The 26,784-nt window shown below is 35.7% G+C and overlaps 3 protein-coding genes across 7 annotated transcripts; 2 read left to right on the top strand and 1 right to left on the bottom strand.

The window, feature by feature from the left end:
- Positions 1-3: 3 nt before the first annotated feature.
- On the top strand, positions 4-3,501 carry LOC109704569 (probable choline kinase 2; the record flags this gene model as incomplete). Its single annotated transcript, XM_020225322.1, has 7 exons — positions 4-228; positions 1,129-1,250; positions 1,338-1,533; positions 1,934-2,051; positions 2,156-2,203; positions 2,794-2,894; positions 3,021-3,501. Coding segments are annotated over 7 exons (903 nt in total), but the record flags the coding sequence as incomplete, so codon positions are not given.
- Positions 3,502-6,835: 3,334 nt separating this feature from the next.
- On the top strand, positions 6,836-14,288 carry LOC109704568 (protein IQ-DOMAIN 31-like). Of its 4 annotated transcripts, none has more exons than XM_020225320.1 (7): positions 6,836-7,001; positions 7,611-7,731; positions 8,530-8,817; positions 9,350-9,553; positions 10,599-10,658; positions 12,003-13,032; positions 13,757-14,288. In XM_020225320.1, exons 2-7 carry the CDS (start codon positions 7,642-7,644, stop codon positions 13,789-13,791), a joined length of 1,707 nt encoding a protein of 568 aa, XP_020080909.1. In that variant the 5' UTR covers positions 6,836-7,001; positions 7,611-7,641; the 3' UTR covers positions 13,792-14,288. The 4 variants fall into 4 exon arrangements, with proteins under 4 accessions (XP_020080909.1, XP_020080910.1, XP_020080907.1 ...); XM_020225321.1 differs by having other exon boundaries at positions 6,837-7,001; positions 13,760-14,288; XM_020225318.1 differs by having other exon boundaries at positions 6,839-7,001; positions 8,524-8,817.
- Positions 14,289-14,522: 234 nt separating this feature from the next.
- On the bottom strand, positions 14,523-23,909 carry LOC109704567 (ABC transporter A family member 2-like). 2 transcript variants are annotated; one of them, XM_020225317.1, is made up of 16 exons: positions 23,285-23,909; positions 20,761-20,992; positions 20,461-20,630; positions 19,859-20,044; positions 19,603-19,698; positions 19,312-19,512; positions 18,945-19,083; positions 18,591-18,814; positions 18,071-18,188; positions 17,886-17,962; positions 17,712-17,801; positions 17,149-17,292; positions 16,558-16,866; positions 16,138-16,218; positions 15,881-16,057; positions 14,523-15,063 (listed from the first exon to the last, which is right to left on the bottom strand). In XM_020225317.1, exons 1-16 carry the CDS (start codon positions 23,651-23,653, stop codon positions 14,794-14,796), a joined length of 2,883 nt encoding a protein of 960 aa, XP_020080906.1. In that variant the 5' UTR covers positions 23,654-23,909; the 3' UTR covers positions 14,523-14,793. The 2 variants fall into 2 exon arrangements, with proteins under 2 accessions (XP_020080906.1, XP_020080905.1); XM_020225316.1 differs by having other exon boundaries at positions 19,060-19,219.
- Positions 23,910-26,784: the final 2,875 nt, after the last annotated feature.

Here is a 26,784-nt window from a genome sequence, read left to right on the forward strand (position 1 = left end):
GGTGCGGTGGCGGAGGAGGAGGCCGGGGCGGCGAAGGAGGAGGCGGAGGAGGAGGAGGAGGTGAGGAAGAAGAAGGTGCTGCTCCGGATCTATGGCGACGGGACGGATCGCTTCTTTGATCGCGCCGACGAGGTGTGCACCTTCGAGTGCATCTCCCTCCACGGCCAGGGCCCGCGCCTCCTCGCCCGATTCCCGAACGGGCGCATTGAGGAGTTCATCCACGCTAGGGTTTGTATTCGCCTCTTGGATTCATCATATTATTTCAATCGATCTTTTGTTCTTCCAATTTTTGCCCTATTTTTTAAGAAAATTTGCCAATAATAGGGTTATTTTGGTAGTCCTATTGAATTGTTGGAGATGATAGCAAACGATAGGGTAATTTACTTTTGTCGAGTAATTTGTTGAATTGAAATTTGGTTTTGTTGCTCTCTTATCCCCGGGGCTTGAGCTGCAATCCTAGACGTTACTTAAGTATTTACTTAGAAAGTATTAATTTGGTTCGATCGCATAATAATGGAAGAATCATCTTTACAAAGCTAGAATCTGCTTAGAAAAGTTAGTGGATTAAGGAATATAAGCGAATGGAAAGGGGGGAGTTACTGTGGAATAAAGCTTGCTCCACTTAAGCGAATTCTCTGGAGAGAGGCCTTGGTCAGAGGAAGGGTGGCTTATGCCTATTGCAAATAACGAGTATAGATGCTTCCTGTTTTGAAACTATGATTGCCTCGTGACCTTTTCTAAGGTGTTTCTCTTCCCCTTTAGATCTTTTTAGCTGAATCTGTTTCTTATCTTTATGTTTTAGATAATGGATGAATTCAAGAATGGGATTGTGAACCAGAGAAATAGTTTGTTAAATAAGTTAGCTCTTTGATTTTGCGTAACCAATACTAGATCTTTGAATAGCTTTAACCAGTCTATCTGACTTTTCTTCACTTCTCTTTGGAAAAGGAAAGGATTAAGAGGTGTGACTAACAACAGAAATAGAACGTATTGAACCCTAGGATGTACTTTTTGGTGATAAGACATAAGAGATGTATAAGAACTTGTCATTATACATATAAATACAAGTGACTTATAAAGTTGTCCTTCAACTATAGAGATTCTGATTTGGTTTTTATGGCACTACAGACCCTTTCAGCTGTTGACCTTCGTGACGAAAAAATTTCTGCTCTCGTGGCAGCAAAACTAAGGGAATTTCATGATCTTGACATGCCTGGTCCAAAAACAATTCAGCTTTGGAACAGATTAAGGTACCTTTTAATTGCTATATCAAATATTGTATATCAATATTTTGTTAAAACAAATGGACATAATATTTACAATCTGCCCTTTTTAAGGAATTGGCTTAGGGCAGCAAGGAGCTTGTGCCCCCCTGAGGAAGCCGAAGAATATTGCTTGGATATCATGGAGGAGGAGATTACTGATTTAGAGAACGAATTTTCTGGCCAGAATCAGAGGATAGGGTTTTGTCATAATGATCTTCAGTATGGCAACATCATGATTGATGAAGAGACTAGCTTAGTGACCATAATTGTAAGTTTTTTCTTCTGTCAATTCTCCAATATAATTCCTATTGTTCTTCAATTACATAACCTTCCACGCTATGCAGAATTATATTTGTTTCTTCCTCTTATAGTAAGCGTCACTATTTGAGCAATTTGCACTACTAGTTTATTTTTCCGGGAGTGATTAGTAATGGTTGTTTGAGCGGCGCATTATACATGGGATTGACTTTATTTTGAAAACATATGTTGTGTCTTTTCTATTTCTATTAAACTTATTTATTCTATCACTACTGCTGCTTTATGGCCTTTTTTCTCCCGTCACTTTGTTGTTTAGTGTTTGAAATTCGTGCTCCCTTTTGATTTTAGAGAGAGGGGGAGTAGAAAATGTGGAGTTTAGTTGATTTACTTGTATCTCCTTTCTTGAATAGGATTACGAGTATGCAAGTTTCAATCCAGTTGCATATGACATTGCGAATCACTTTTGTGAGATGGCGGCTAACTACCATTCGGAAAAGCCTCACATATTAGACTACACCAAGTACCCAGGTAGCCAACTTCTCATATTTGCTTGATTGATGTTGTTGTTTTACTATTTTTCTCCATTCAATCTGATCACTTGATAAAAATTCTTACATGATTCCACTTGACAGGTTTCGAGGAGCGTAAGAGATTTGTGGAGACCTACCTGAGTTCTTCTGGTAATATGGAATTCATGTTTTTCTCAAAAAAAAAAAATGGAATTCATGTTAATTTCTTATCGTCCTTGACATAATATCATAATCAGTAGTGTGTGGCTGTTTTTCATTTTGCAAGTGTTATTCTTTTTATTTGATTCTTTTTCCTGTTAAATAGCATGTCAGATGGCAGTAGTCATACCGAACCTGGCCACTTACTTTGCACTATAATCAATTATGTTAGAATAGAGCTCACTGGTAAAGAGATAAGCCATGCTTAAGAAAATGAACATCGCGAATGCTACGTTAGAAGAACGACACAACTGATTCAGTATACTAAAATTGCCATAATGATGTTAGGACAAGGATGAACAGGGCCCGAGAGTTTACGGGTTAAGGGGTATAGCAATATTTGGCTAATGCTGAATGAATTAGTCGGGGAGTACCTTATTTCAGTTTCTCATCATCTGAATATCGTTGAACTTGTCTCGATTCCTCTGAATTTGCTTTTTTACTACAAAATAAATGCGACACTTCGATAAAAAATTGCTATTCATGCTTAAATCCTCCATTTTACTCTCTCTAAAGTAGAATATGGATCCCTCTCGAAACAGGTGAGGAACCTGATGACACCGAACTCGAGAACCTGCTCGAAACCATCGAGAAGTATGCTCTCGCAAGCCATCTCGTATGGGGCCTTTGGGGATTAATCTCTGTAAGCCGCTCTCCATCGCAAACTCTCTCTTCAACTTTTAAAATCATTCTCTACGCATTCTTCCCTTTTTTCTTTTTCTTTTTCTTTTTCTTTTTGCTCTTCGCTAATTCCCCTCTTTAACTACAGGAACACGTAAACGACATCGACTTCGACTACATGGAGTACGCGCGGCAAAGGTTCCAGCAGTATTGGCTAAAGAAATCTTTGACTTTGGTTTAATAACCTCTTTAGGAAAGAAGAAACAAAAAAGAAAAGAAAGGAAAAGTAAAGTTCAAGGGCCTCATCAAACAAAATCGCAGCTTCATCAAGTTACCGGGGTTTCAACTTTTCTGGGTGCAAGGCTAAGGTTAACAAAGTGACATCTCTAGAAAATATAATCCTTAAGATTGTGCTGTTCGCGCCGCAATATGTACAAAGGCTCAAGCTGTACAATAAAAGTAGTAAATAAACTCGAGTAGTGTCGTAAAATCAAAGCTGTTATGCTACAATAACAGTGAGATTTTGGTGTTCCTAATGTTTGTATTACTATAGGATTTCGACTGTATTGATGTATATAGCACATAAATACCCACTAATAATGGTTTAAGAGTGATTTTGAAGTTTAGGACTTGCTACTCTAAACACTCTTTCTATCTGAAAAGACAAAAAGGAGAAAAAAAAAAGAAGCATTTCTCTTCCTAGTGGGGTGGTTGAATTGTCTTCTTTTTTTCTTTTCTTTTTTTTCTGAAGTACAAATTTGTTTCGTGATATTTATTCTCTCATTAAGAATGGGTGAATTTGAAAAATCAAATTCATTTTTGTAAAAATATGAATCGAACTAAGCAAATTCCAGTCCGGGCCAAGCCACGGAAAAAACGGCCTGGACCGGACCGTCCTCAGTCCAAAGACATAGCAAACTATTCAAGCTCGACCCAGCCCATAATGACCGGACTGGGTCGAATCCGTCTAGCCAAAAATTGATCACACCGAGCCGGCTCAGACGAATCGGATTTTACTTTATACATATGTAAATATTTATTGATGAAAAATTATTCAGATTCCTTGAATAATTTTCCCAATTCACGGAGAGGGCGGCCGTACCATTTTTGTTTCTCCAATTCATAACTATATATATAGATGCTACGGTATTTCGATTTTCGAGACAGATACTTGAATTTTAAAAATAAAAAATCTACCGTATATTTTTATAATTTGTTTGACTTTCTATGTCTCAAGGGAAAAATGTATCTCCGACCTTTTAACAGCATATTTTATAATCTAATTGTACGTAAATATCCATTTTATTTTATTTTTTAAAAAAAATGAAAATAGAGAATAAATATCCATTTCCGTTTTTTTAATAGAAAAAAAAAACAAAAAGTAATAACAAGGTCCGGGCCCAAAAGCAGCAGTAGTTTTGAGGCGTTTAGTTGAAGTTTTTTAAAAAAAGCAACGCCGTGCAAACCAGGACAGAGGGGACCATTTGGACCTAGATGTTCACTCTGCACGCACCAAAGGACACGTGTCGATATGACAAAGTGCCAGCAAGGACGGTCTCATTAATGAGTCACAGTTCCGGGTCTCTTACCAATGCGCTTTATTTGAAATTGTTGCCCGTAGGGGTGTGGGCCCCACTCTCTTCTGCTTCAACCCCCTTTTTTTTTTTTTTTTACTGTTTCGTAATTTCTCACTTTAGTACCCTATAGTTTAAATTGTATCAAGTTAGTATCTCGTGGTTTTATTTTTAATTTTGCGTCAGTTTCTTCATTAATATTTTATTAAATTATATACAAAAGACTTGGATACCCTACCTAGGTTTACTAAATATTCACATTAATACTGTTTAGTTTTAACTTTGTCACTGATTTAACAAAAAAATTAATAAAATTGATAATAAAAGGATAAAAAAAATGACAGAGCACTAAATTTATACACTTTAAACTACAAGGTACTAAAATAAAAAAGTGTGAAATCACAATGGTGGTATTTGAAATTTTTCTCTTTTTTTTTGTGAAAAAGGCTATTCATTTTGAGGTGAATGATGTACACTTCGTTCATCTAATAAATAAGATTTATTTTTTTTGTCATATTATGTGACTAATAAAATAACATCACTCAATTCATTTATTTTTTAAAAACAAATAGAAAAAACTTCAAAAACCTCCCTGTGGTTTTGTACTTTTTTATTTTAGTATCATGTGGTTTAAAGTGTATCAAGTTAGTATCCTGTGGTTTTGCACTTTCTCGCTTTAGTACCTTGTGGTTTAAAGTGTATCAAGTTAGTTCTCTATGGTTTTATTTTTGTATCAAGTTAGTACCCTGTGATTTTTTTTTTTGTATCAAGTTAGTATTCTGTGGTTTTTAAACCACATGATACTAAAGTGAGAAAGTGCGAAACCATAGGGTACTAACTTGATACATTTTAAACCACGAGGTACTAACTTGATACACTTTAAACCACATGGTACGAAAGTGAGAAAAAATGAAACCACAAGGGGGTATTTGAAGTTTTCTCAAAAAAATATGCAGAGAGCCCCTAAACCTTAAGCAATTTTGTACACAAACCCCTACAACCTTTTTAACCTCACAACTTTTTTAATCTGATGGCTCTCTTTTCTTTATTAAATCTTAATGCTTAATTATCGGATTCAGAAGAGCAAATTATGTGTTTGTGTTTTGAAGGCATACAAAATTATGTGTAAGGCATGAATATGTAACAATAATTCAATTAAAAATTTCGGTTCAGAAGAATGATTCATTAAATTATTTGATAAAGTCTAGAAAGTTTAATTCCCAAAGTACGCTTCTGGTCCTTAAAACTATGAGGCATGTGAATCTTTGGTATTCAAACTTTAAATTATTATAATTTTTTGTTCGAACTTTATAAATTATTATTAATCGGATTTCGTAACTCAATTTAGTTGATAAGATATTAATGTATTACTGATATGGAAGTAACAAGATGCCATCAATCACAATACTACAACATTGCTTTCATATTAATGGCGCACAAATATTCAGTCAAGTAAATTAGATTGGGAGGGTTATAACAATTTGGAAAGTTTGAGTCAAATTTTGTAAAATATTAAATTTTGAGAACGAAATTGAGTCTTTATGTATATTTTTTTAGCAATGTTACACATACACAAAAAAAAAAAGCATGTAACTCTTATATCACCTCATCCAAAGGTCTATAATGGACTCTTATCTTGTTAAAATTAATTTTTTTGAATACTAAAAATTTAAAGAATTTTTAAACCCTCCCATGAGGCATTGTAAATCTTACTCTCTATTTTGAGTGTATCAATAATATTTTCCTTTTTTAGATAAAATATTTATAAGGACCCCTCAACTATAGGCTATTTTAAAATAGATCCCTTTATTTTATTCTGAAAAACTTAATTTAAGTGAAAAAAGTTTTACTAAATTACTATGTAGAAATTCTATCCCAACCGTACCTATACATCGAATAAAATATCTAACTCCATGAATTGTAATTTCATGTGTCATAAAAATACTAATTAAAATATATATATAATGCATGGACAAACAATTAGTAAATCACGCTTTATGAAATAAATTGTTAGTGTGCTCTTCATCTGAACTAAATTCTATTATTGCGATTAAGATTTTTTTAATTTTTAAATTTTTGAAGTAAGTATTTTTTTTATGATAAATTGTGATTTTTTACTAAACTCATCAGCAATTCTATCAGAAACCTTAGTTTACTTTCAAACAAATGAGACTGAATAATTAATAACTAATAATTAGTCTAGTTATTAAATTTAATGGCTATAGTAGTTAAATGAAATAAACATAAAAAAACGGTTTAGGCCTGATTCAAAAATTTGCAATAGGTGAGGGGCCTCCATACGTTTTTATCTTTTATTTTTATTTTCTCATTTATTAATTTCGTTTCTTTTTTTTTCACTCTCGGTATCATTCTCGTCTCAGATCTCATTCACTCTCTCTCTCTCTCTCTCTCTCTCTCTCCACTTTACACACTCCCCTTTCTTCTTCCTTACACTGGCTCGAAAATGGAGTAGAGAGAGAGTAGTGAGAGAGAGAGAGAGTGCTAGGGTTTCCGTACTCGTCGGGTTACGCCTCGCAAGTTCCCAGATCTACGAGGTTTCGATCCCTCTCCCTTCTCCTTGAATCCGATGTCCGTAGTTCGTGCATTGCGTTGATGTTCTATTCGTAATCTAGGGTTTCGTTTTCTTTTTTGTTCTTGAAATCTTGTTCCGAGTGCTCGGGGCCATTTTTCCGATCGGGAGTTAAAACTCAGTTCTAGCTGCTCTGAGCTACCGATTGGGTTGATTATTTTCTGTTTTATTGTTGATAATTTTGCTTATCTACTTGATTTGACGGGCGTCGGTGTCGGATCTAGGAGAAGTAGGGTTCTAGGGTTAGGGTTCGCAATGTGTTTCGTGAATGTCTAGGGTTTTGGAGAATGGTGCGAGGTTGTTGGAGGCAATTTAGCATGTTGTTCAGGTCACTTGTGCGTTTGTGCGATGGGAACATTATTTCTTCTGTCTTTTGGTACACCGTAGAGTGGATCTGTTTTCAGATTTCTTTTGCGTGTCAGAAGAATTGCAATAAATTGGGTAGATAATTTGTAGAACTTGATATCTTTGGAGATTGAGTAGGACAACTGTATTTGCAGCTAATTTTCTCACGATTTAAGGTTAAATTGATGCTAGTTTCCGTTGCTTAATGCAGTGATCTGTTTTCTTGCAGGCTTACATTATAGGAGAGAACACATCGCAAGATGGGGAAATCACCTGCGAAATGGATCAAGACACTGCTTTTTGGCAAGAAATCAGCTAGATCTCATTCGACAAAAGGAAGGAATTCTTCGGTATGTACTTGTTTTTGTTTCGGCAAAGGGAAGGAATTCTTATTTGTTGTGATGTCACCGTCTGATGAGAAAGAACGGTCTTTTTCATTAGTTAGTGACTGTAAGAAAACCCTAGCTGGCAGCTGCTGATGCTCCTTTTCGTTTTAGTTCCTGTTCAGTCATTGGAGTGGATTCTCTGCTTTAGAAGCGAAAGCTAGCCTCTTAGTGTACAAAAGTGCACAATTTTTTGGCTTTGGTAGAAATCTGAAATGAGATTATGCTTGGATCTTCTTCTTCTAGTTACTGCTGAGATGATTTCCATGAAAAAGCTGTTAAGGCTTCTTTCGACAACTCCAATCACACAATACTTCTGCAAAGGCCAATAGTTTACATCTTTTATTTAGTTCCCAGTTTATTGTACTATAATTCTATTACCAGTTCTTGTATCATCACTTGGTTTCTTGTCAGAAGCAATGAATTTTTCGCTCAAATTTCACAAAAACAAGTCTGGAAAAATTCACCTCCCATGAACATCGTCAAAGTACTGTAATCATGCTTGCTAGATTGCATACAACGTTATGAAAAAAACCTCGTATGATTAGAGAAAAATGTTGTCCTGTTAGTGCTGTATTTTAGTGTTATTCTCTTTTCTGGACTATATTGGTTAAGATATTTCATATTATTCTCTTTTCTGGACTATATTTGTTAAGATGTTTCATATGCACATTCTGTGCAACCTGCATAAATTCTCATACATTACCAATCTATTCGGACCGTACTGCATAGGACTATTAACTGATCTTTCAATCTCAGTTGCAGAAGGCTGGAGATGACAAATGTCATATTGGGGGAAAAGAACCTGCTTCTGCTGAGAACTCTCCAGTGATCTCCGAACCAGTACTCGTGAGCGCTCATAACAATGCAGCAATACCGTCACTAGAAAAGGAAGCGCCTTCTTATTTACATGGTGATGGAGCAGATATTTCAGCTGTAAACCAAGACGTTGACAAACAAAGTGTTTCTGGAATTGATGAATCGAAAGATCCTGAAAGATTGAGGGAAGAGCAGGCTGCTATAAAGGCACAAGCTGCCTTCCGAGGTTATCTGGTAATTTAATCTGTTTCAGAGTGGTTTGCAAGTTGCCGTCATGTTGAATTCCTTAAAGATCTCTATCTGGTTTTCTATTATCCAGTATGCACTATGTATAAATTGTATGTAACCTGGAGTGTCCATCAAACGAGTGTGGTTGGGTCAAGGCCTCAAGGGTCACTTATTCAACATTTCAGCTAATCTGCAAATGCATAATTATACCACTATTGTGTAGTAAATAACTAACTTATCGAACTATGTATTTTAAAGAAGTTCAAAGTAAATTACTAGCTATGTGGCATTTTCAATCAGAGTATTGTTCAAAGACCTCACCTGACAGCCCAATCACCCCATATATATTGAGAATTTTCATGTTGTATATTATTTATGGCTAATAATAAGAACATGCAAGTACCAGAGTATTTTCGACCCGCGCGTTGGTTTGTGGTACTTGGGCATTCCTTGAACTAGCTTAGCTATGAGATTTTAGTTTCAAGTTAATTGTATGACATCTTGCTGTTGTCTGATGCTGGCATGCTTTTTGGTGCAGGCACGTAGAGCTTTTCGTGCTCTGAAAGGTATTATAAGGCTGCAAGCCCTGATCCGTGGACATCTTGTTAGGAGGCAAGCTGTTGCAACTCTTTGTGCTATGCATGCAATTGTAAAGCTGCAAGCTGTAGTTCGTGGAAGAATTGTTAGACACTCCAGTATCGCTCTTGAAGTCAGTACAATGTTTTTGCCACAGAAAACTCTGGTAATAGTCCTGAAACTTGCAATATTTAAAAGATGATTGACAAAAGATGTTTTTGTGAGAATATATCGACTCTTTTATCTTTTTTTTTAGTTCCAATTGGTGCCTTTTTGGCCCAGCTTCTACTTTTTCTTTCAGCTCCAGCTGTCTGTAGTAGAGTGTTGGCAAACAGAGAAGTTTGAAGCTACTACTATGGCAACGAAGCTGAAATGAGATAGTGCCCTGAAAATAGCAGCTGTAATTTAAAACTTCTACTTCTGCTGTAGAGAGAAATTAGTGGATTAAATAGCTTTGCACTATATGGCAAAACAGGCCCTTCCTCAATTGTTCTGTCGTGTAGGCATCTTTGTAATCCTTTCTTGTTGTGACCAGTCACATCAAGTTTTTAGCTTAATTTGCTTCTCAAAAACCATGAGAATCTAAATCTATCGTATGGTTAGAATTTAGTGGGGACTGGGGAATTGTCTTATTTTGCTCGCGTATCATGTGTCTTCCATAAATCCATAAATTGGGGAAAAATAAATGATCGAAATACAGTTTTGGCCTATTGGGAGCGATGAAGTCAGACCTGATCTCCATTTAGAGTCAAAACTTCTTTGTTAGCTGTATCAGAGCATATGGAGAATTTCATGAAGTTTACTGGGATCACTATCACCCACCTCAGTAAATCCATCTAGATTTTTCGGGGTTCTTGCAATCAAGCTTTGAAGCTTGAGCTCACCGTGCTTCTATTTTGGTTGCAATTGTACTAGAGTCGGTATCTATTTTATCCTATGGAATGATTCTACTACGTTTTGTCTGATCTTCTAGGTTTTACAAAATTTGCATGCATCAGAAAGCTAATGTTTTTGACTTCTAGTCAAGCTCAGCTTCTTGTCCATAATGCTGTACTTTTATAATTGATGTACTTGTACTCATGTCCCAACAGAAATGAGTTGCTGATCTTAAGAAGTTTTGTACTCAGTAGAAACTGTGAAATATTAATTTTCTTTTCTAATAACTTTATCTCTGTTCTTCTAAACTAGTATTTTTCTTCATCTCCTTTCAGAATGCTAAACCTTTGGATACTTGGAAAGGGCGATTCTCCTCAAATAAGTTTGTTCTGAGGGTAAGCCCAACTCTATCACCAAATTATACTATAATACAATGTCCTTCCTCATAAATTTGTTTGGGTTTGCTTAGACTCTATGCAATGTGAAGACAATTGTTGAGTCCCTATCTTGTTGTGGCATTTATCTTCATTCTCCCTTGTTATGTTTTTGGTTTTTTTTTTGCTTTGGGCCTTTTACAGATACACCCATGTCAAAATCATGTTTTTACATATATACACTTCTAATTCGAAGTTTCATTTGCGCCCCTAGAAACTTTAGCAACTTGGGATAGAACCTTATTTTGAAGTGGAGAGTGATCTACTTTATCAACTGATTTGGTTTCGTTTAGGGTCTGTTTGTTTGCACGGAAGTGGGGTGGAAGTGGGAAGGGGGAAGTAATTTTCGGTGAAAACAGACCACTTTCGTTGTTTGGTTCACCGTAATTTTATTACGTCCGAAAGTCTAGTTCACCCAAAATAATGAAATTGACTTCCCCCTCCCATGGGGCGAAGTCAATTTCTGTGAGGTGAAAAGAGGCAAGAGTGGGAATTAATGTGCTAGGGTTACCCTCTTCTCTACCCTTTCCTCTCCAGAGTCCCAAATCCAACTCCAAATATATTCAATTGTGGAAGTACTTAAATTTTTTATTTTGATTGTATGTCTAAAATATGATCAAATTTGGTTAGGTAAGTTTTAATATATTTTTTGTTTAATTTGTATATTTAGAAAATGATGAAAAATGAATTTGTTAAATGTTAATAATTTTTTAACTTTAGAATTTTATTTGTTGTATTATTATAATTTATATGCAAACAAATAATCAAATTTTTTAAAATTTTATTTTATAATCATACATATATATAATTATATACATATATAATTATATTAATTTTTATTTATTATAATTTATTATTCACTAAGTTACAAAATAGACAATGATATCACTTCCGAGGTAAGTATACCGGGGGTGAAGAGCTATATTTTTTACGTCATCTACTTTCAACCAAACAAACAACAGAACTCGCAGAACTGCATTTCCATAGTTAGAAACAAACAGTGGAAGTGAATTAATTTTCACTCCAACTCCACTTCAACTCAAAGTCCACTTCCACCCCGAGTCTACTTACGTTGAAACAAACATGCCCTTAGTGGAAGAAGCTTTTTACAAAAGGCCACTTTTGTTCATAATGGGTAAATATGTAAGATATTAGGCTTTTGAAGTATACAATTATGCTCAAACTTTAGAGGAATGCATGTGCAAGTACATTACTTAGTAAGAGTATATGTTTAAATATTTCCATTTCATTCTCCTTTGAACCAGTTTATTATGCTTGTGCCTTTCCTTTTCATATCTATGGCAGCTTCTATCTTCAGTAGCTGTTACAAAGGCACTTCAAATCCTTTATGATGAAAAGGATCCCAATTCAGTGTTCAGCTGGCTGGAGAGATGGACGATCACACGATTCTGGAAGCCAATTCCCCCACCTAAGAAGAACGTTGAATCAAAATTACATACCAAAAGACCCAATTATGCTATGGAAACAGAATCGGGCAAATCAAAGCGTGTTATAAGAAAAAATCCAGTTGAGTCTGATCAATTGAACGGAAATTTGGAGGCCGACAAAGTGAAAAGAAACCCTAGAAAGTTCTCTAGCTCTCCTGCTGAGTCTGCGCCAGAAAGTCCACAGACTGAGCTTGAAAAGGTTAAACGCAATCTAAGAAAGGTTTCAAACTTAATGAAGGAGGATTCTGACCATCCAAAGGTGGAAAGCGAGAAGCCATCTCAGACTATACAAGAAGTGTCAAGCTCCATTAATGATACTAGCATTCCAGAAAAGAGCAATGGTGATTTATTAAAGGAAAAGAAAGAATCTACTCCAAGTCCTGAAACAAAGCCTGAAGTGGAAAATATTTGGAAATCGGTAACAGAGGATGTTCAGTTCGGTGCAGCAACTGATGTTTCCCTAGAAGTTGAAATACAACCATTACAGAGCATCGAAAATGAAGAGAATGCTATGGTAATTACTAATGGGGAATTAAGCTCTAAGGAAGAACAACAACTACCTAGTTCTGAAAGCCAGAAAACCAGGAGGAGGAGGTCTTCGATCGCGACTAAGTTGGATTATCCTGAAAATGGTGTAACTAATTCTCCGGTTTTGCCTAGCTATATGGCTACAACGGAATCTGCAAAGGCAAAACTGCGGGGGCAAATCTCACCTAGGTTTGGCTCGGATTCGGGGGACAAGAGTGGAATCACACGTCGCCATTCTCTTCCGTCCTCGAATGGGAAAATGAATTCGTACTCGCCGCGCACACAGAGGCCTGGCCAAGTTAGCGGCAAGGGGGGAATAAAAGGTGACAGGTCTCTGTTGTCGTCAAGAGATGGGAGTGGTATGTGCTCACAATCTCTTTCTTGTTAATGACAATCTTATACATTTTCTTGTTCCTTCTCTCATTATGTTTCTCTAGTTAAAAAAAAAAAGGTTGACAGGTTACATATTAAGGCATACCAAAGTAGGCGCTTAGTAGTGCAAAATGCGAAGAGAATGGAGATGATGTTGATTAAATGTGCCAAGCAAGCGATTTATCGAGAAACTTTAATATTATTAGATTTCTAAGAGTATTTTAATTGAATCATAGTATTTGACTGATGAGGAGAGGAGCATGACTTTGCCGTCTCCTTTTTTGCTTTTTAGAGCTCCTTTGGGCACAAAAATATACGCTAGTTTAGGGCCAACTTGTAACATGGTTGAGAATGTAGGTGGAGGGAAAACTTTTCAGATTCAAGCCATAACAACACTATTTATGTAGCATTTGTCTTTCAGATGAACTATTAGATTTTACTTTCTGCAAGTGTAATTGCCATTTATAATCCCCTGGGGAACAACATCACATGCGCCAACGGTGATGCGAAGGCAATAATTTTCGTGCGGCAAAAGTTATTTGCATTATTCAAATCTCACAACCCCAGGTGTCGAGGTTATCAATGAAGAGTATCAGTTGCTTCTATCATCGATTGCATGTTCTTGTATTCATCCTCAATCCTGCACCATTTTCTCCAGTTAGTAACAGAATAACTTAATAGCCTAACTTCTTATGTATGTTTCGTTGTCAGCAGAACGGCCAATCCAGGTTGAATGGAGACGCTAAGATGTTCAGCGACGGGATCCACAAAAAGCGCTTCCGAATTTGGTATTTAGAAAAGATCCTCACCTTTACTTTGATATCTGAAGATAGAGCAATTTAAGTTTAATGGAGACCTAGGTGTTAAAGGAAAGGAAAAAAAGCAAAAAAAAAAAGAGGACTCCGAAAAATGCTTTTCTAAGTAGCTGATATTTAGGGGTTTGCCTGCGAACCTGTTGTCTCTCTCTCTGTTGTTTGATTCTGTGGTGTAAAGCTTCTGATTGCCATCCATGACTCCTGAAGGTTTCTTCTGTGAACTAAAGGTTGTGGTGTGTTCTGATGATGGAATTTGATTTTTACTATGTAGGGCTTGTATTGTGTTTGCGTGCGTTATGTATAGCTTACAACTGCTTCTCGTTTGTTTTGACTGTATTTATCTGAACCCTGTTTTGGTAAGAGAGACTCCCTGATACCAGAAAATGTGTCCCCTTTAAATCTGAATCTCATTTTATGCTGTTCTTTTATGTTTCAACTTCTCGCTCGAACTTTCATGCTTTCTTGTTGTACTGGCGAGCATTTTGACTCGGGATTGAACTTTGGAGAGTTAAATTGTGCCACGGGTGCTTAAGCTGCTGCTTTTCTTTTCTTTTCTTTTTTTTTTTTTTTTTGAGTATGAGGGGAAATTTTCTCTCTCGCAACTATGCGCGGTTGCTGGTGAACACAAGCTGCATAAAGGTGAGGTGCTGCAGATATGTGACTTCTGGCTAAAAAATGCTGTATCTTAGTCATGTATAATTTAGCTCAATGAACAAACATCAGTGTCACGCGATACTGACCCCTTTGGGGGTGGAGCTATAATTACTTACAGATACTGTAGAAGCACTGGTCAAAATCCAATATCTAACCTTTACACCACAAGGTGAAGAAAAAAAAAAAGGGCAGGGGAAAGAAGGCATCACAGGTATAAGCTGAATCATACAGAAACCAAGTTGGTGCATAATACATTTAACCAACAACATGCATCAACATTCACCTTCCATTCAAGATCTGGGTGGGGTCGAGGACAATCCCGAGAGGCGTCCGGGCACGGGAGGCTCTGCGGGAGAGGGAGGCTCCGCGGGAGAGCGAGGGAGCCCTAGTTAGCTCGACATTGGGCGGAATTGGGATTTCAGATGAGTGGCCGGAGATGCAGAGTGTGCCAGAATCATCCTGCTCCCAGTACACCTCCACCATAACACCCCTCGGATAATCCGCCGATTCTGTCCCTGGAATTCCGACAAACCTGGCTCCTTTTGGAATCTGCAATGATCAGATTTAGATTTGAATGCATTATCAGTATATAATATTCAGAATCGAAAGAGTTGTATCTAGAGTTTTAGATTTGAATACATTATCTGTGTATAATATTCGGAATCAAAAGATTTCTATCTAGAGTTCGCCATGAAAATTACATGATTACAAATATACTCTCAGAAAATTAGGGCTTCCGCACGTGGTTTAAAAACTCTAACACACTCTCATACTCACAATTATGCCCCGCTTTGAGAGACTATGTTATGATATTAAAAAAAACAGAAATGATTCCCCAATTTCAGGTAAGGCGGTCTTTGTAAGAAATCACATTTTCAAGGGGGAAGGGATATGTTTTAATTAGATGAATTTTCAGGAATATTTGTACATAAAAGACCCTTTATGATATTGATATAATCTGATTAAGACATACAAAATTCAAGATCAAAGCTTAGTGTTAGGTTTTTGCAGCTCTTACTGATTTGGTTTGAGTGAGGGATATAATTTATCTATTTTTCTTTGGTTTTTTTGTTTTTGTTTGTCTTTTTTTTTTTTTTGGTTTTGGTTGGCTTATATCTTTACAAAGGCCGCATTGCCTCAATTCTAGTAGCTAAGTTTATATGCTAATTAAATGAATAAAGCGGATAGCGTACTATCTATTTCTAAGGAAAAAAAAAAGGCTTATTATTGGGTTCTGTACATCAAGATAATGAGTTAACAGTTTTGATGCAGTATGCTTTCGAGAAAGTTCTAAGTATGCAGAAGATGCAGTGAAACAAGCAAATAGGCAGTAGCAATATATGAAGATAAGAGAGATGCTCCGGACCTGAAGTGAAGTTCCAGAAGATAAGTTCAAAACCACCAGGTTTCCTTCGGCAGCGGAACTTTCAAGCTCAGCTTGCTTTGCGATATTCAGGAAGACCTCTTCGAGTGTTGTAAGACCGAGTTGTATGTCTGAAATCCCAAATTCTCTCTCTCTGTCTTGAAGCTCCGCGAAGAATTCCTGTTGTAAAAGCCAATATTTTTAGCCAACTATAGTATCAAATGCACCTTTTTAAGGATATAATTAAAGCAAAAAGTTACCGTTAATAGTGGCTCTTTATCATGTGGGATTACAAATGTCAAGAATTGTCTGTTCTCCTCCCTTGGATCCACATTTAAGCGCTGTACATAAATGATTCCGATTAACTTCAGCAATACGAAAAAAGGGGTTTTTCCAAATAAGACTTCATTTTCCTTTTGCAACTTTGATCGAATTTCTTTGTTTTTCATAATTTGGACCAGAAACTTCCTCTATAGACTAGAAAACTCTGGCACTTCTTGTAATGACATGCCACTGAGATTTCAATATGAAGCATTTTGGCCCATGAAAAGATATTTTTGTCCAAACTTCGAAAATCGAAAAATGTTCATCGGAGTTCTTATTTCTCTATTTTTCTTTGTTGTGAAAAATGGCCAAAGCAAAAAATACAACAAATCAAAATTAATTAATCAAACACTTACATCTTTGAAGAAACTCTTCACTTGCTCGAGATGATGTTCACTCGGGGCTGTACTATTATTGATTGGACTTTGCCCTGTACCATTTCCGGAGAAGCTCACGTTAGCAATGTAGCCAGTTCCAAATTTCGACTTCAGCCGAATTGAGGTTCCTATACATCGCAATTTCCCCTTAGCCATGATAGCTATCCTGTCGCTTAAAATGTCGGCTTCTTCCATAGAGTGGGTCGTTAATACAATAGCTCTTCCCTTTTTTGCATCCTCTATTATATCCCACACATGCCTCCGAGTTATCGGATCCATACCAGTAGTCTACAAGAAAAATAATTTTATTAAAAGGTTGTAGACAAGAATGAGCCACTAACATAACCATTTAGGATCCTTTTAATAGAAAAGAGAAGCTTTGCTTACAAGGATTATAAATAGTTTGTCACATACCTAGTTTATCAAAATATAACCTTTAGAAACTTTTGTTTCCTTCTATTATATCACGTATGACTTTTTCTATTGCAAATTTGAAGGATGGAGTAATAGAAAATTAGTAAACTCGCATAGCTATTGTATAAAAAAAGCTGATATCAGTATTTCTCTTACTGGTTCATCCAAAAAGACCATTTTTGGGTCGCCAATAAGGGCTACTGCAACACTCAGCCGACGCTTCATTCCTCCACTATAACTCCCCGCTCTAACGTTAGCCGCATTTGTGAGTTTCACCTCAGCTAACGATTTTTCAGCAACCTGCAAAGCGAACAATGTATTCAATGATAGATGGTAATGAAGAAGATATCTACAGCTTAGTACTCAAATTAAGTGACTTAGATACTTGTAGAAAAGCAAACCAAGTTACAACCTAGCTTCTAGAACAACTTAAAAGAAAAAACTCCTATTTGAAGTTATTCCTTCTGCAATGAGAAGCTATTTTTGAGGAGTTGTTTCTTCTTCTTCTTGTTATTTTGGATGATGGGTTAGGGGCTTAGCGAAAAAAGATAATGCTTCATCAAATAGCTTTACTTGAACAATATTTTTGTAGAAGCTCTAACTGAGCCAAACAGGCCCTAAAATGAAAGGGTGTGCCAAGGCCACAATCATGTTTGGGAGGAAAAAAAAAAAGAGAAGGAAGAACAGAATTGTCAATTTCCAGGTTATTAAGCACCTACCGATTTGATTGTGGAAGGGGGCAGACCTTTAATACTAGCAAACAAATGTAGGTGTTCTTCAGCTGATAATGCATCCCACAAGATATCAAACTGCAAGGTGCTACAATAAATAAGAAAATTGTTTCTTTTTCTAGGAAAGAAATACTACAGTTGTGCAAGAATATTGTATCAAACCTGTGGGCAAACTCCGATCATCCTTCGGATGTTTGACATTCCGACATTGCTTCGAACAGAATAGCCATAAATTAATGCTACAAAATGATAGAGGTAGACAGTTAGTATTTGATGTCCCTTATTGTCATTAAATAGATGTCTAACTACAAATTAAATATCAAGTTATTTTCTTTTTCCTTTTTTACCATCTCCCCCTGTCACTGGTGTGATGCCGGTCAGACAATTAATAACAGTTGTTTTACCAGCTCCATTGGGTCCAAGAAGACAAAATAGCTGGTCTTTTGCGAGGTTTACCCATATACCCTGCAAGTTATCACAATAATGAACATAAACAAATGCAAAGCGTACACATACTGCTGATACAATCTCGAAATCATCCATTTACAGATATACTACTACAAATCTGAGTTTTCATATGTACCCCCTTTAGAGCAGTTTCTTACCCCAAAAAAAGGGAAAAAGAAAAAAACACCATAATGATAAGTTTCGATTCATCCTATCCTTAATGGGAAATTGGTTTTGCAGTAGAAGGACCTAAAGAGGCGCTATTTGTATGTACAAATATATACATCAAAGAAATTAAGTTTTGGAAGCGCATATTCTAAAAACTATGATTTCACAGATACATAGATATGAAGAAACACTTATAAAGGATTATTCATTGTATGTATGTATGATGTGAACAAGGAATGAACTGCAGGGTACCTTAACCGCATGGTAGGGGGGAGTTCTTTTGCATTTACAGCAACCAACATTTGTGGTGCCAGGATATGTTTTCATTAGGCCACGTACTTGAACAGCAGTACTAGGATCTATCTCATCACTGGCCGCTTGGTGCTTCACAATGGTTTCCTCCGCAAGAACATCCTCATCACTTGGAGCAACATCTTCCACCGGTGGAGTTGAACCAATGCAGCTACAGATTCCTCCTTCAAAAGACAATCCATAATAATAAGTTTTTTCCAATAAAATCACAACCTAGGGACTATTAGAAGATTACTGAAATGGCCAGTTTGGCCTGGCCGAAGTCTCTGCAGAAGCACTGTTGAGCAAAACTACCCGAACAAATAGAAGGTTTTGAACTTCTGCTTTTCAGGTCCAAAAGCACATTTCTGGTACATTTTGTTTGTCCAAGGCCAAACAGGCGCCAAGTCGGCAATGCCTTGCCTCTTACCTTCCACCTTGTTTCCACCTTTCCCTGTCCAATATGAAGGATTCAAGAAGTAAAACACAGATTTCCTCACACCACTTGCGTTTGGAATTATGTTGTCAAAGTAAATCGCCAGAATAAACCACAGAAAGAATGTTGAGAGGAGCCATCTGTAAATATCCTCCTGTTAAATACACATATCTCAGTGGAAAATTTGCAAAACCCATAAAATTTCGATAGTGGAATTTGTTGGCGTGGGATGAATTTTACACATACGATAGTTATAACGCAATCTTCTTCATATGTTGTACATTGGTTGCGGCTACTCCAGCTAATGCCTTTGTCTTCAGGAGTCGATGTTGCCTGCCCAAGCGTATCAAGAGCTTTTGCAAAAAGATTGGGAGGGAAAAAGGACCAAATCACTCGAAGATATCTCTTAAAGCTGGTAGCATATGGAAATCCAAATGTTGTAACAAGCTGCAAGGGCCAAAAAACAAATAGTTCTTACTCTTCCAGCGATTTGGCAAATAGCATGATATTTAAGATTATGGCATTAGCTCATTTTACCTGGGTCAAGAACCCAATAATAAATATTGAAAATCCAACAGTAGTGGCAGATGCTGACTTGGTAATGAAAGTTGATATCATGAAAGCAAAGCTAAGCTGCAGAAAATTTTGCAGATGTATGAGAAAAACTATTCGAACAGTACAGCTATCTGAGTAAATTGATAAATAAAATGTAGTTATGTGTATCAATTTAAAATAAAATTAAATACACATATAAAAGAAAAACTGGGAAAGTATTAGAGCACAACAAGCTTACCATATTAAGTTGGAACAGGAAGAACAGGAGGAATAGAACAGCAAAACCGTTATGCAGGAAAAAGTCGAAGTGGAACATCATCCCAAAAAGTACAGTAAAAAGAGCAGCAATAAGTGTGAGAAAGGCCTCCCATGTAAGCCAAGACAACCAATAGGCAGAATCATAGAGGCCCATAATAGACATGGCCTGTGAACATTAACCAAAATACCAACTATAAGCACATGAAATCATGACCAAATACTTCTAGAGTAAAAATGTCTGAATGTTCCCTCTTATTTCAAGATTTTTTTAGTTTAACAATTTGTTTCTGAGCCTTCGTATGAGTTTGCAATTCCATCCCCATACATTAAAGAAGAAAAAAAAAAAAAAAGTTTTTCCTGTAAAATGACTTCCTTGTTTCATTGCTTGACACAGTATAGAAATGTCATTTTATAGGAAAAGTCAAGTTTTGCGAGATTTTACCGGCCAGGATTCAATTGCGGTATATGAGCAAGTGAAGTGCTTATGTGAAAAGCCAAGGGATTAAATCCAAATCCTGGAGAAGTACAGGAACTATCCATACAATTTACCACGAGAAATTTAGAAGAATGTATGATTAATACCTGCCGTAGTTTAAGTTCTTTCTCCGTAACCAAAGAACTTATTTGGAAAACGAAGCCAAACATGGCAATCGCAAGGAAAAAAGTTGGCCCTGCTTGCCCGACGGCAGAAAAAGTTTGGGTCGCTGGATGAGCAAATTCTTTAAATCCCACCATCCAGCTAAAATTTGGATCTGCCACATGCATTAGAATCAAATTAAGGCTTAAGAAAAGATCATTTATTAACAAAGGTTAAAAAACATCAACAACATTAAACAAATAATGATGAACAATAATTTGCGAGCATAGTTTAATTTAGTGCACCTCCTATTAGAGACCTAGCTATCTCCCGCTCGGCAGCAATTTGAAGTGGAATCTTGAACTTGAAGGTGGGGTCCTCATATGTTCCTCTCCTAGCCACTGCAGTGGAGTTGGTTTGTATGCCGTAGCTTATAACAGTGGCATTTCTTTCCACAAAATGCAAAACACCAGGACAACGCATAGGATCACTTAACAGCCATGCATCCACTTCATCAGAATTTCTAAATGATATGACCTGAGATAATAAAAAGTGAATTATATGTTTAAAAATTACAATATTTTTCTTAACTGATATCCATGATGTACCATCATTGACAATAGGTTTTAGTCAAAAAGTTCTCATTTTCAGGAGGAATATATAGTATCCAGTGTTTTCTAAATTCAACTATTAAAACTAAGTTTCTCTGTGTTACCTTAAAGAGGACTTAGGTAAGAAGATTTCAGAATGCAAGACTAATGTCGTGAGCCATCTATTTCAAATGAAGCAAACTTTCTCAATTGACCTAACCATATGGCTTAATAGTATTGCTTACCTTGCCATTAGAATATTCATCTTAAACTTCAAATGCACAAGCAAGTAAACAATGTGACATAGCATGAAAAGAATAAAAAAAGTACACAAAAATTAAAACTGGTTGAAGCGCTAAAAATTGATGTTTATAGTTGGACAGAAAATCAGGTGGTTTATGACAACCCTTGCACCACAGGAGTTACCTTTTCAAAAACAGAAGATTTGACTCACGAAGAATAGAACCTGGTGGCTGTAATGAAGCCACGTAACAATGCTACTCTCTATAATTGTAATACTTTCAAGTTTCAATTTGACCTTTAACTACATTAAGCTATTAAAACTAAACAGAGTCAAATACATGAAGGTTACCGTACAAGCTTATTTTTAAACTTCTCTTCCACAAAGACCAATTTACCATGGACGTACTGAGTTTGCTTATACAAGCCCATTCTCTAGCAAACCAATTGAACACGCTCAATCAACTCCAGATCATCCTTGAAAGTGCCAAGTTGCCAGTTGATTCTAAACTACATGTGCTCTCTAACATCATCAAAAGTCAACTAAATAACAAGGGATAAACTTATGTTCTTTGAATTTTTGACCTCTCTTAGTTTCTGATTTTCCATTTAAACAGATTCAGCGCTACCTAATTTTATCCCATTGATCGAGCAAAATGATAATTTCACTCAAAATTTACTAAAGATACATTATAAAAAGGTAACTTAACAAGATAAAATACGTCAATATATACTAACGATAAACAGATCCACAGTAAACAGACCAGGGAATATACATTAAAAAATTACTTAACATCAGATGTTGCTTCATCTGCACGATTACTTTTTTTAAATATAAAATATATGAACGGATCATTGACATTTAAGAATTTTTTTTATAAATAATCTTATTAATTTTTATAATTATAAAAATAATTTTGTTAAAAAAATAATTATAAAAATAGTCCTATAAATACGGTGAATGATTCACCGCATTTATAACTTCTCATTAGGAGTAGAAAAAAAATAAAAGCGGTAAACCATTCACCGCTTTTATTATTATAAAAATATAGAAAAAAATGAAAAAAATAAAGAAAGCGGTGAATGATTCACCACTTTTATAAGACTATATTTATAAATAAAAATTTAATAAACTTATTTTTAGAATAAATGTTTAGGAAAAGACTATTACACTAAAAAACCCGACATTTAACCCATCTTAAAAAAAAAGCAATAATCACCTGGGCCTGGTCTATAGACCGAACAAAATTACAACGTTGAGGATTATTTTGAAAAAAGCTATCAACGCACCTCATTGTTTGGTGTATAATATTTATACACCCACCCATCTAATGAGTTTGGGGTTTCATCATGATGTGATTAGTAATAAAACTTCTACTATCGTAGGGGTAGCATTGCTCTATTTTTTTGGGATTGATACTCCCTCAACTTTTAATTTTTTAAATTAAAAATTTTATAAAACTCATGAGTGACTGTATAAAAACTTTAAGGATTTTGATTATTTTTTAGTAAATAAAAACTAAGACAATCAACAACTAATAGCTAATGGAGTCATAAAATTTTAAAAGAAAAAAAATAAAAATTAAAGAATTACTAATTTAAAAATAATAAAGGTGAGGGGTCTATTTCAAAATGCCCTAGGAGGCTTTTAGTACATTTTTACCCCTTGGAAAAAAGCAAAAAAGAAAAAAGAAAAGGCGCACACTAGGATACCACGTCATCCAACAACAGTTCCCTACAAAAATCTGTAATAATATGATAATAACATGGACTAAAAATTAGAATATAAATCTAAATATTTCAATTTTTTTTTCAAAAATCAAAGAACAATTACCCATCGCATAACACATTGTAGCTCTCCGAAACATAGAATTTTGAAGTGTTAAGAGGGTAAGGTCTCTAGGCCGGTCCACGGTGCACCGGATCGTAATCCACAATGATGATGCCTCGTAGAGAGAGATGGGAAATAGGGGGAAAGGGAAAGGAGCGAAACCCTAACCTTGTCGGAGGGGATCGACCTCCCGGGGTTGTTGCGCATGATGGCGGCGACGATGGTGGCGACGCGGGCGCTGGAGTTCCCGCTCCAGGCGAAGTCGAAGCAGGGGACCTTCGTGAAGAACTTGTCCTCGCAGGGGGGGATCGGGGGGGACACGACCGCCTCGGGGTCGTACACGTTCTTGTAGGCGGTGGTGGAGGCGAAGCGCGACCGCACGGCGCGGTCGATGCAGAAGATGAGGAAGATGAAGAAGAGCGAGGAGAAGAGCTGCAGGAACGCCGATCGCTTGTTCCGCCATGTGAGGATCGCGTTCTTCCGGAGCAGCGCCAGGTACTGCTGCGCCGCGAGCCGAGCCCCCGATTGGAGCTCCATTAATGGCGACCTCGCAGATTCCGATCGATCGAGATCTCTCTTTCTCTCTCTCTCTCTCTCGATCGAAGTCGATACCTAAATCGAGATCGAGATCGAGATGGAGACGAAGAAGAGTTCGATCGATCGATCAACGCAGATCGAGAGAGAGGAGAGGGGGGATTTGTTGATGGAGCTTTCTCTCTCTCTCTCTCTCTTCTTCTTCGTCTTCTACGCCTTCGTCTTCTTCGTTGGCGTTTGTTTGGAGGTTTCAAGGGAGGTTATGGGGAGCTGCTGAGGGGATAAGTAACGGGGTATTTATTCACAGGTGAAAATGTAAAGAGACCCCTCAACTGTAGCGATCATCGAAATGGCACCCTCAACTTTTTTTTTTTTTTTTGGAAAACTTCAAATACCCCCATGTGGTTTCACTCTTTCTCACTTTAGTACCCTGTGGTTTAAAATATATCAAGTTAGTACCATGTGGTTTCGCACTTTCTCACTTTAGTACCCTATGGTTTAATATTTCATTAAGAGAAAAATAAAATCACAGGATACTAACTTGATACAAAAATAAAACCACATGGTACTAACTTGATACATTTTAAACCACAGGGTACTAAAGTGAGAAAGTGTGAAACCACGTGATACTAACTTGATACACTTTAAACTATAGGGTACTAAAATAAAAAAAGTGCGAAACCACGGGGTTTTTTAAAGTTTTTTCTCTTTTTTGGGGAAACTTCAAATACCCCATGTGGTTTCGCACTTTCTCACTTTAGTACCATATGGTTTAATATTTCGTTAAATTATATACCGTGAAATGAATAATAAAAAGAGAAAATTGAAACAACGTGGTACTAACTTGATATAAAAATAAAACCACAGAGTACTAAAGTGAGAAAGTGTGAAACCACAAGGTATTAACTTGATACACATTAAACCACATGGTACTAAAGTAAAAAAGTGCGAAACCATAGGGGGTATTTGAAGTTTCTTTTTTTTTTTCAGGAAAATAAGTATGAAACTTACCCCAACTATGGCGATTTAAATTTTCCCACACTTTCAAAATTTTTATTTTTTATCTAAATTCTCAATTTATTTTATTTGTGCCTGTCAATGACATTGCGACTTTAAAATTTTTGTTTTGTTTCACTTTACAGATTTATTAGTATACTTTGTGCAATTATCACTAATATTTAAATTTATTTAATAAGTAATTAGCTTAAATTTTGAAGTCAAAATATTGTGAATTGGCTCAAATTAAACAAATTAAAAAGTTGAATAGTAAAATAAAAATTTTAAAAGTTTGTATAGTCAAATTTCACCCGTAGTCCAGGTAAGTTTCTTACATTTTTATCTTTTTTTTAGGAAAAACTTTAAATACCACCCCATGTGGTTTCCTACTTTTTCACTTTAGTATCCTATGGTTTAAAGTGTTTCAATTTAGTATCCTGTCGCTCCGCACTTTTTCACTTTAGTACCCTGTAGTTTAAAGTGCATCAATATAGTATTCTGTGGTTTTATTTTTTCTTTTTTGTCGGCACCTCTGTTAATATTTTGTTAAATTATATACAAAAAACTTCAGATACCCTATCTAGGTTTATCAAATATTCACTTTAGTACCCTTTAGTTTTAAATTTGTCATTGATTTTTTTTTTCCTTCGTTAATATTTCGTTAAATTATATACCAAAAACTTCAGATACCCTACCTAGATTTATCCAATATTCACTTTAGTGCTCTTTAATTTTAATTTTGTCACTGATTTAACAAAAAAATAATGAAATAGATGAAAAAAAAAAAGAGAAAAATGAAATCACGGGATACTAACTTGATACACTTTAAACCACAGGGTACTATCTTGATACACGTTAAACCACATGGTACTAAGTGAGAAAGTGCAAAACCACAAGGGCTAACTTGATATAGTTTAAATCACAGAATATTAAAGTGAGAAAGTGTAAAACTACATGGGGGTATTTAAAGTTTACCCTTTTTTTTTTATTGTGAATCTTTGGCTTCTAATTTGTTTTATTCTACTATATCTTTCTTTACTCAACGAAGCAAAAAATATTATCAAATTTAAAAAGTTTATTATTTATTATCCGTGACCTAAAAGTTTTTATCAAATTTAATGTTTTTTTATTAAAAAGAGATTAAATTATTAAACCTTATGAAATTACCAATGATTTGATAAAATTTCAAAACTTTTTGAATAAATTACTTACTTAAAAAAAACTAGAAATTTGAAGGGTCTCAATAATAAAAAAATAATTAAGGGAGCCATTTCATAATATTCTTTAGTTTAGAGTTCTCTCTTATTTTTTGTCTTATATAAACACCACGCATATACTCCAAAGTCAGTGTAAATCATACATTCTATATATAATATATCCATCCAACAGTAAAGTCTAATTCAGGCTATTCAAAATTTTCTTGAAAAATACTTATCTTACATAAAAAAATTGAAAAAACTTTTTACACTTTCTCACTATATTACTCTATGATTTAAAGTGTATCACTTTCGTACCCTGCGATTTTATTTTTTCTCTTTTTGTTATCCCCTTCGCTAATTTTTTTATTAAATTAGTGACAAAGTTAACACTAAAAGATATTAAAGTGAATATTTGAAAAACTATAAATAGGGGTCTGAACTTTTTTGTATATAATGTAATGAAAAATTAACGGAGGGCAGACAGAAAAAGACAAATGAAATCACAGAATATTAAATTGATATACTTTAAATCACAGAGCACTAAAATGAGAAAGTGTGAAACAACATGGGTGGTATTTAAAGTTTATCCTACAAAATTTAAAAAAGAAAATTTGGAGGACTAAATTTTAACAAGTTGTCTAAAACTTTATTAGGGAACTAACTACTAATATTGAGATAGTAAGAGGACTGTTGGTACATTTTTGCTCGGGGGTTTAAAAAGTGGAGCCGATTTGACCCTGAATTACAATGAAATAACGAGAATGCCCCTAGCTGTGGAAACAACGTGGGAGAGCACCGAGTTGGCGGAGGCGCATTGGTGTGCCAGCGTTGTACAGTTACTACAGTTATAGGGCCGTTACATAACATAAAAAAAGTTTTTCTTTTTTCTAATAAAAATATATAAAACTTATCTAAATTTTAAGACATTTTGATTTGACT

Source organism: Ananas comosus, unplaced genomic scaffold (genome assembly GCF_001540865.1).
Source record: "Ananas comosus cultivar F153 unplaced genomic scaffold, ASM154086v1, whole genome shotgun sequence".
Lineage (NCBI taxonomy): Eukaryota > Viridiplantae > Streptophyta > Magnoliopsida > Poales > Bromeliaceae > Ananas > Ananas comosus.

Excerpts from the sequence above, each read along its gene's own strand:
- LOC109704568 (XM_020225318.1), top strand. The coding sequence starts at position 7,642 with ATGGGGAAATCACCTGCGAAATGGATCAAGACACTGCTTTTTGGCAAG. Across the intron at positions 9,554-10,598 it reads TTTTGCCACAGAAAACTCTG|AATGCTAAACCTTTGGATAC; the intron begins GTAATAGTCCTG and ends ATCTCCTTTCAG. Across the intron at positions 10,659-12,002 it reads CAAATAAGTTTGTTCTGAGG|CTTCTATCTTCAGTAGCTGT; the intron begins GTAAGCCCAACT and ends TATCTATGGCAG.
- LOC109704567 (XM_020225316.1), bottom strand. The coding sequence starts at position 23,653 with ATGGAGCTCCAATCGGGGGCTCGGCTCGCGGCGCAGCAGTACCTGGCG. Across the intron at positions 19,699-19,858 it reads TCCTGTTCCAACTTAATATG|CTTAGCTTTGCTTTCATGAT; the intron begins GTAAGCTTGTTG and ends AATTTTCTGCAG. Across the intron at positions 17,963-18,070 it reads ACCAGTGACAGGGGGAGATG|CATTAATTTATGGCTATTCT; the intron begins GTAAAAAAGGAA and ends ATCATTTTGTAG.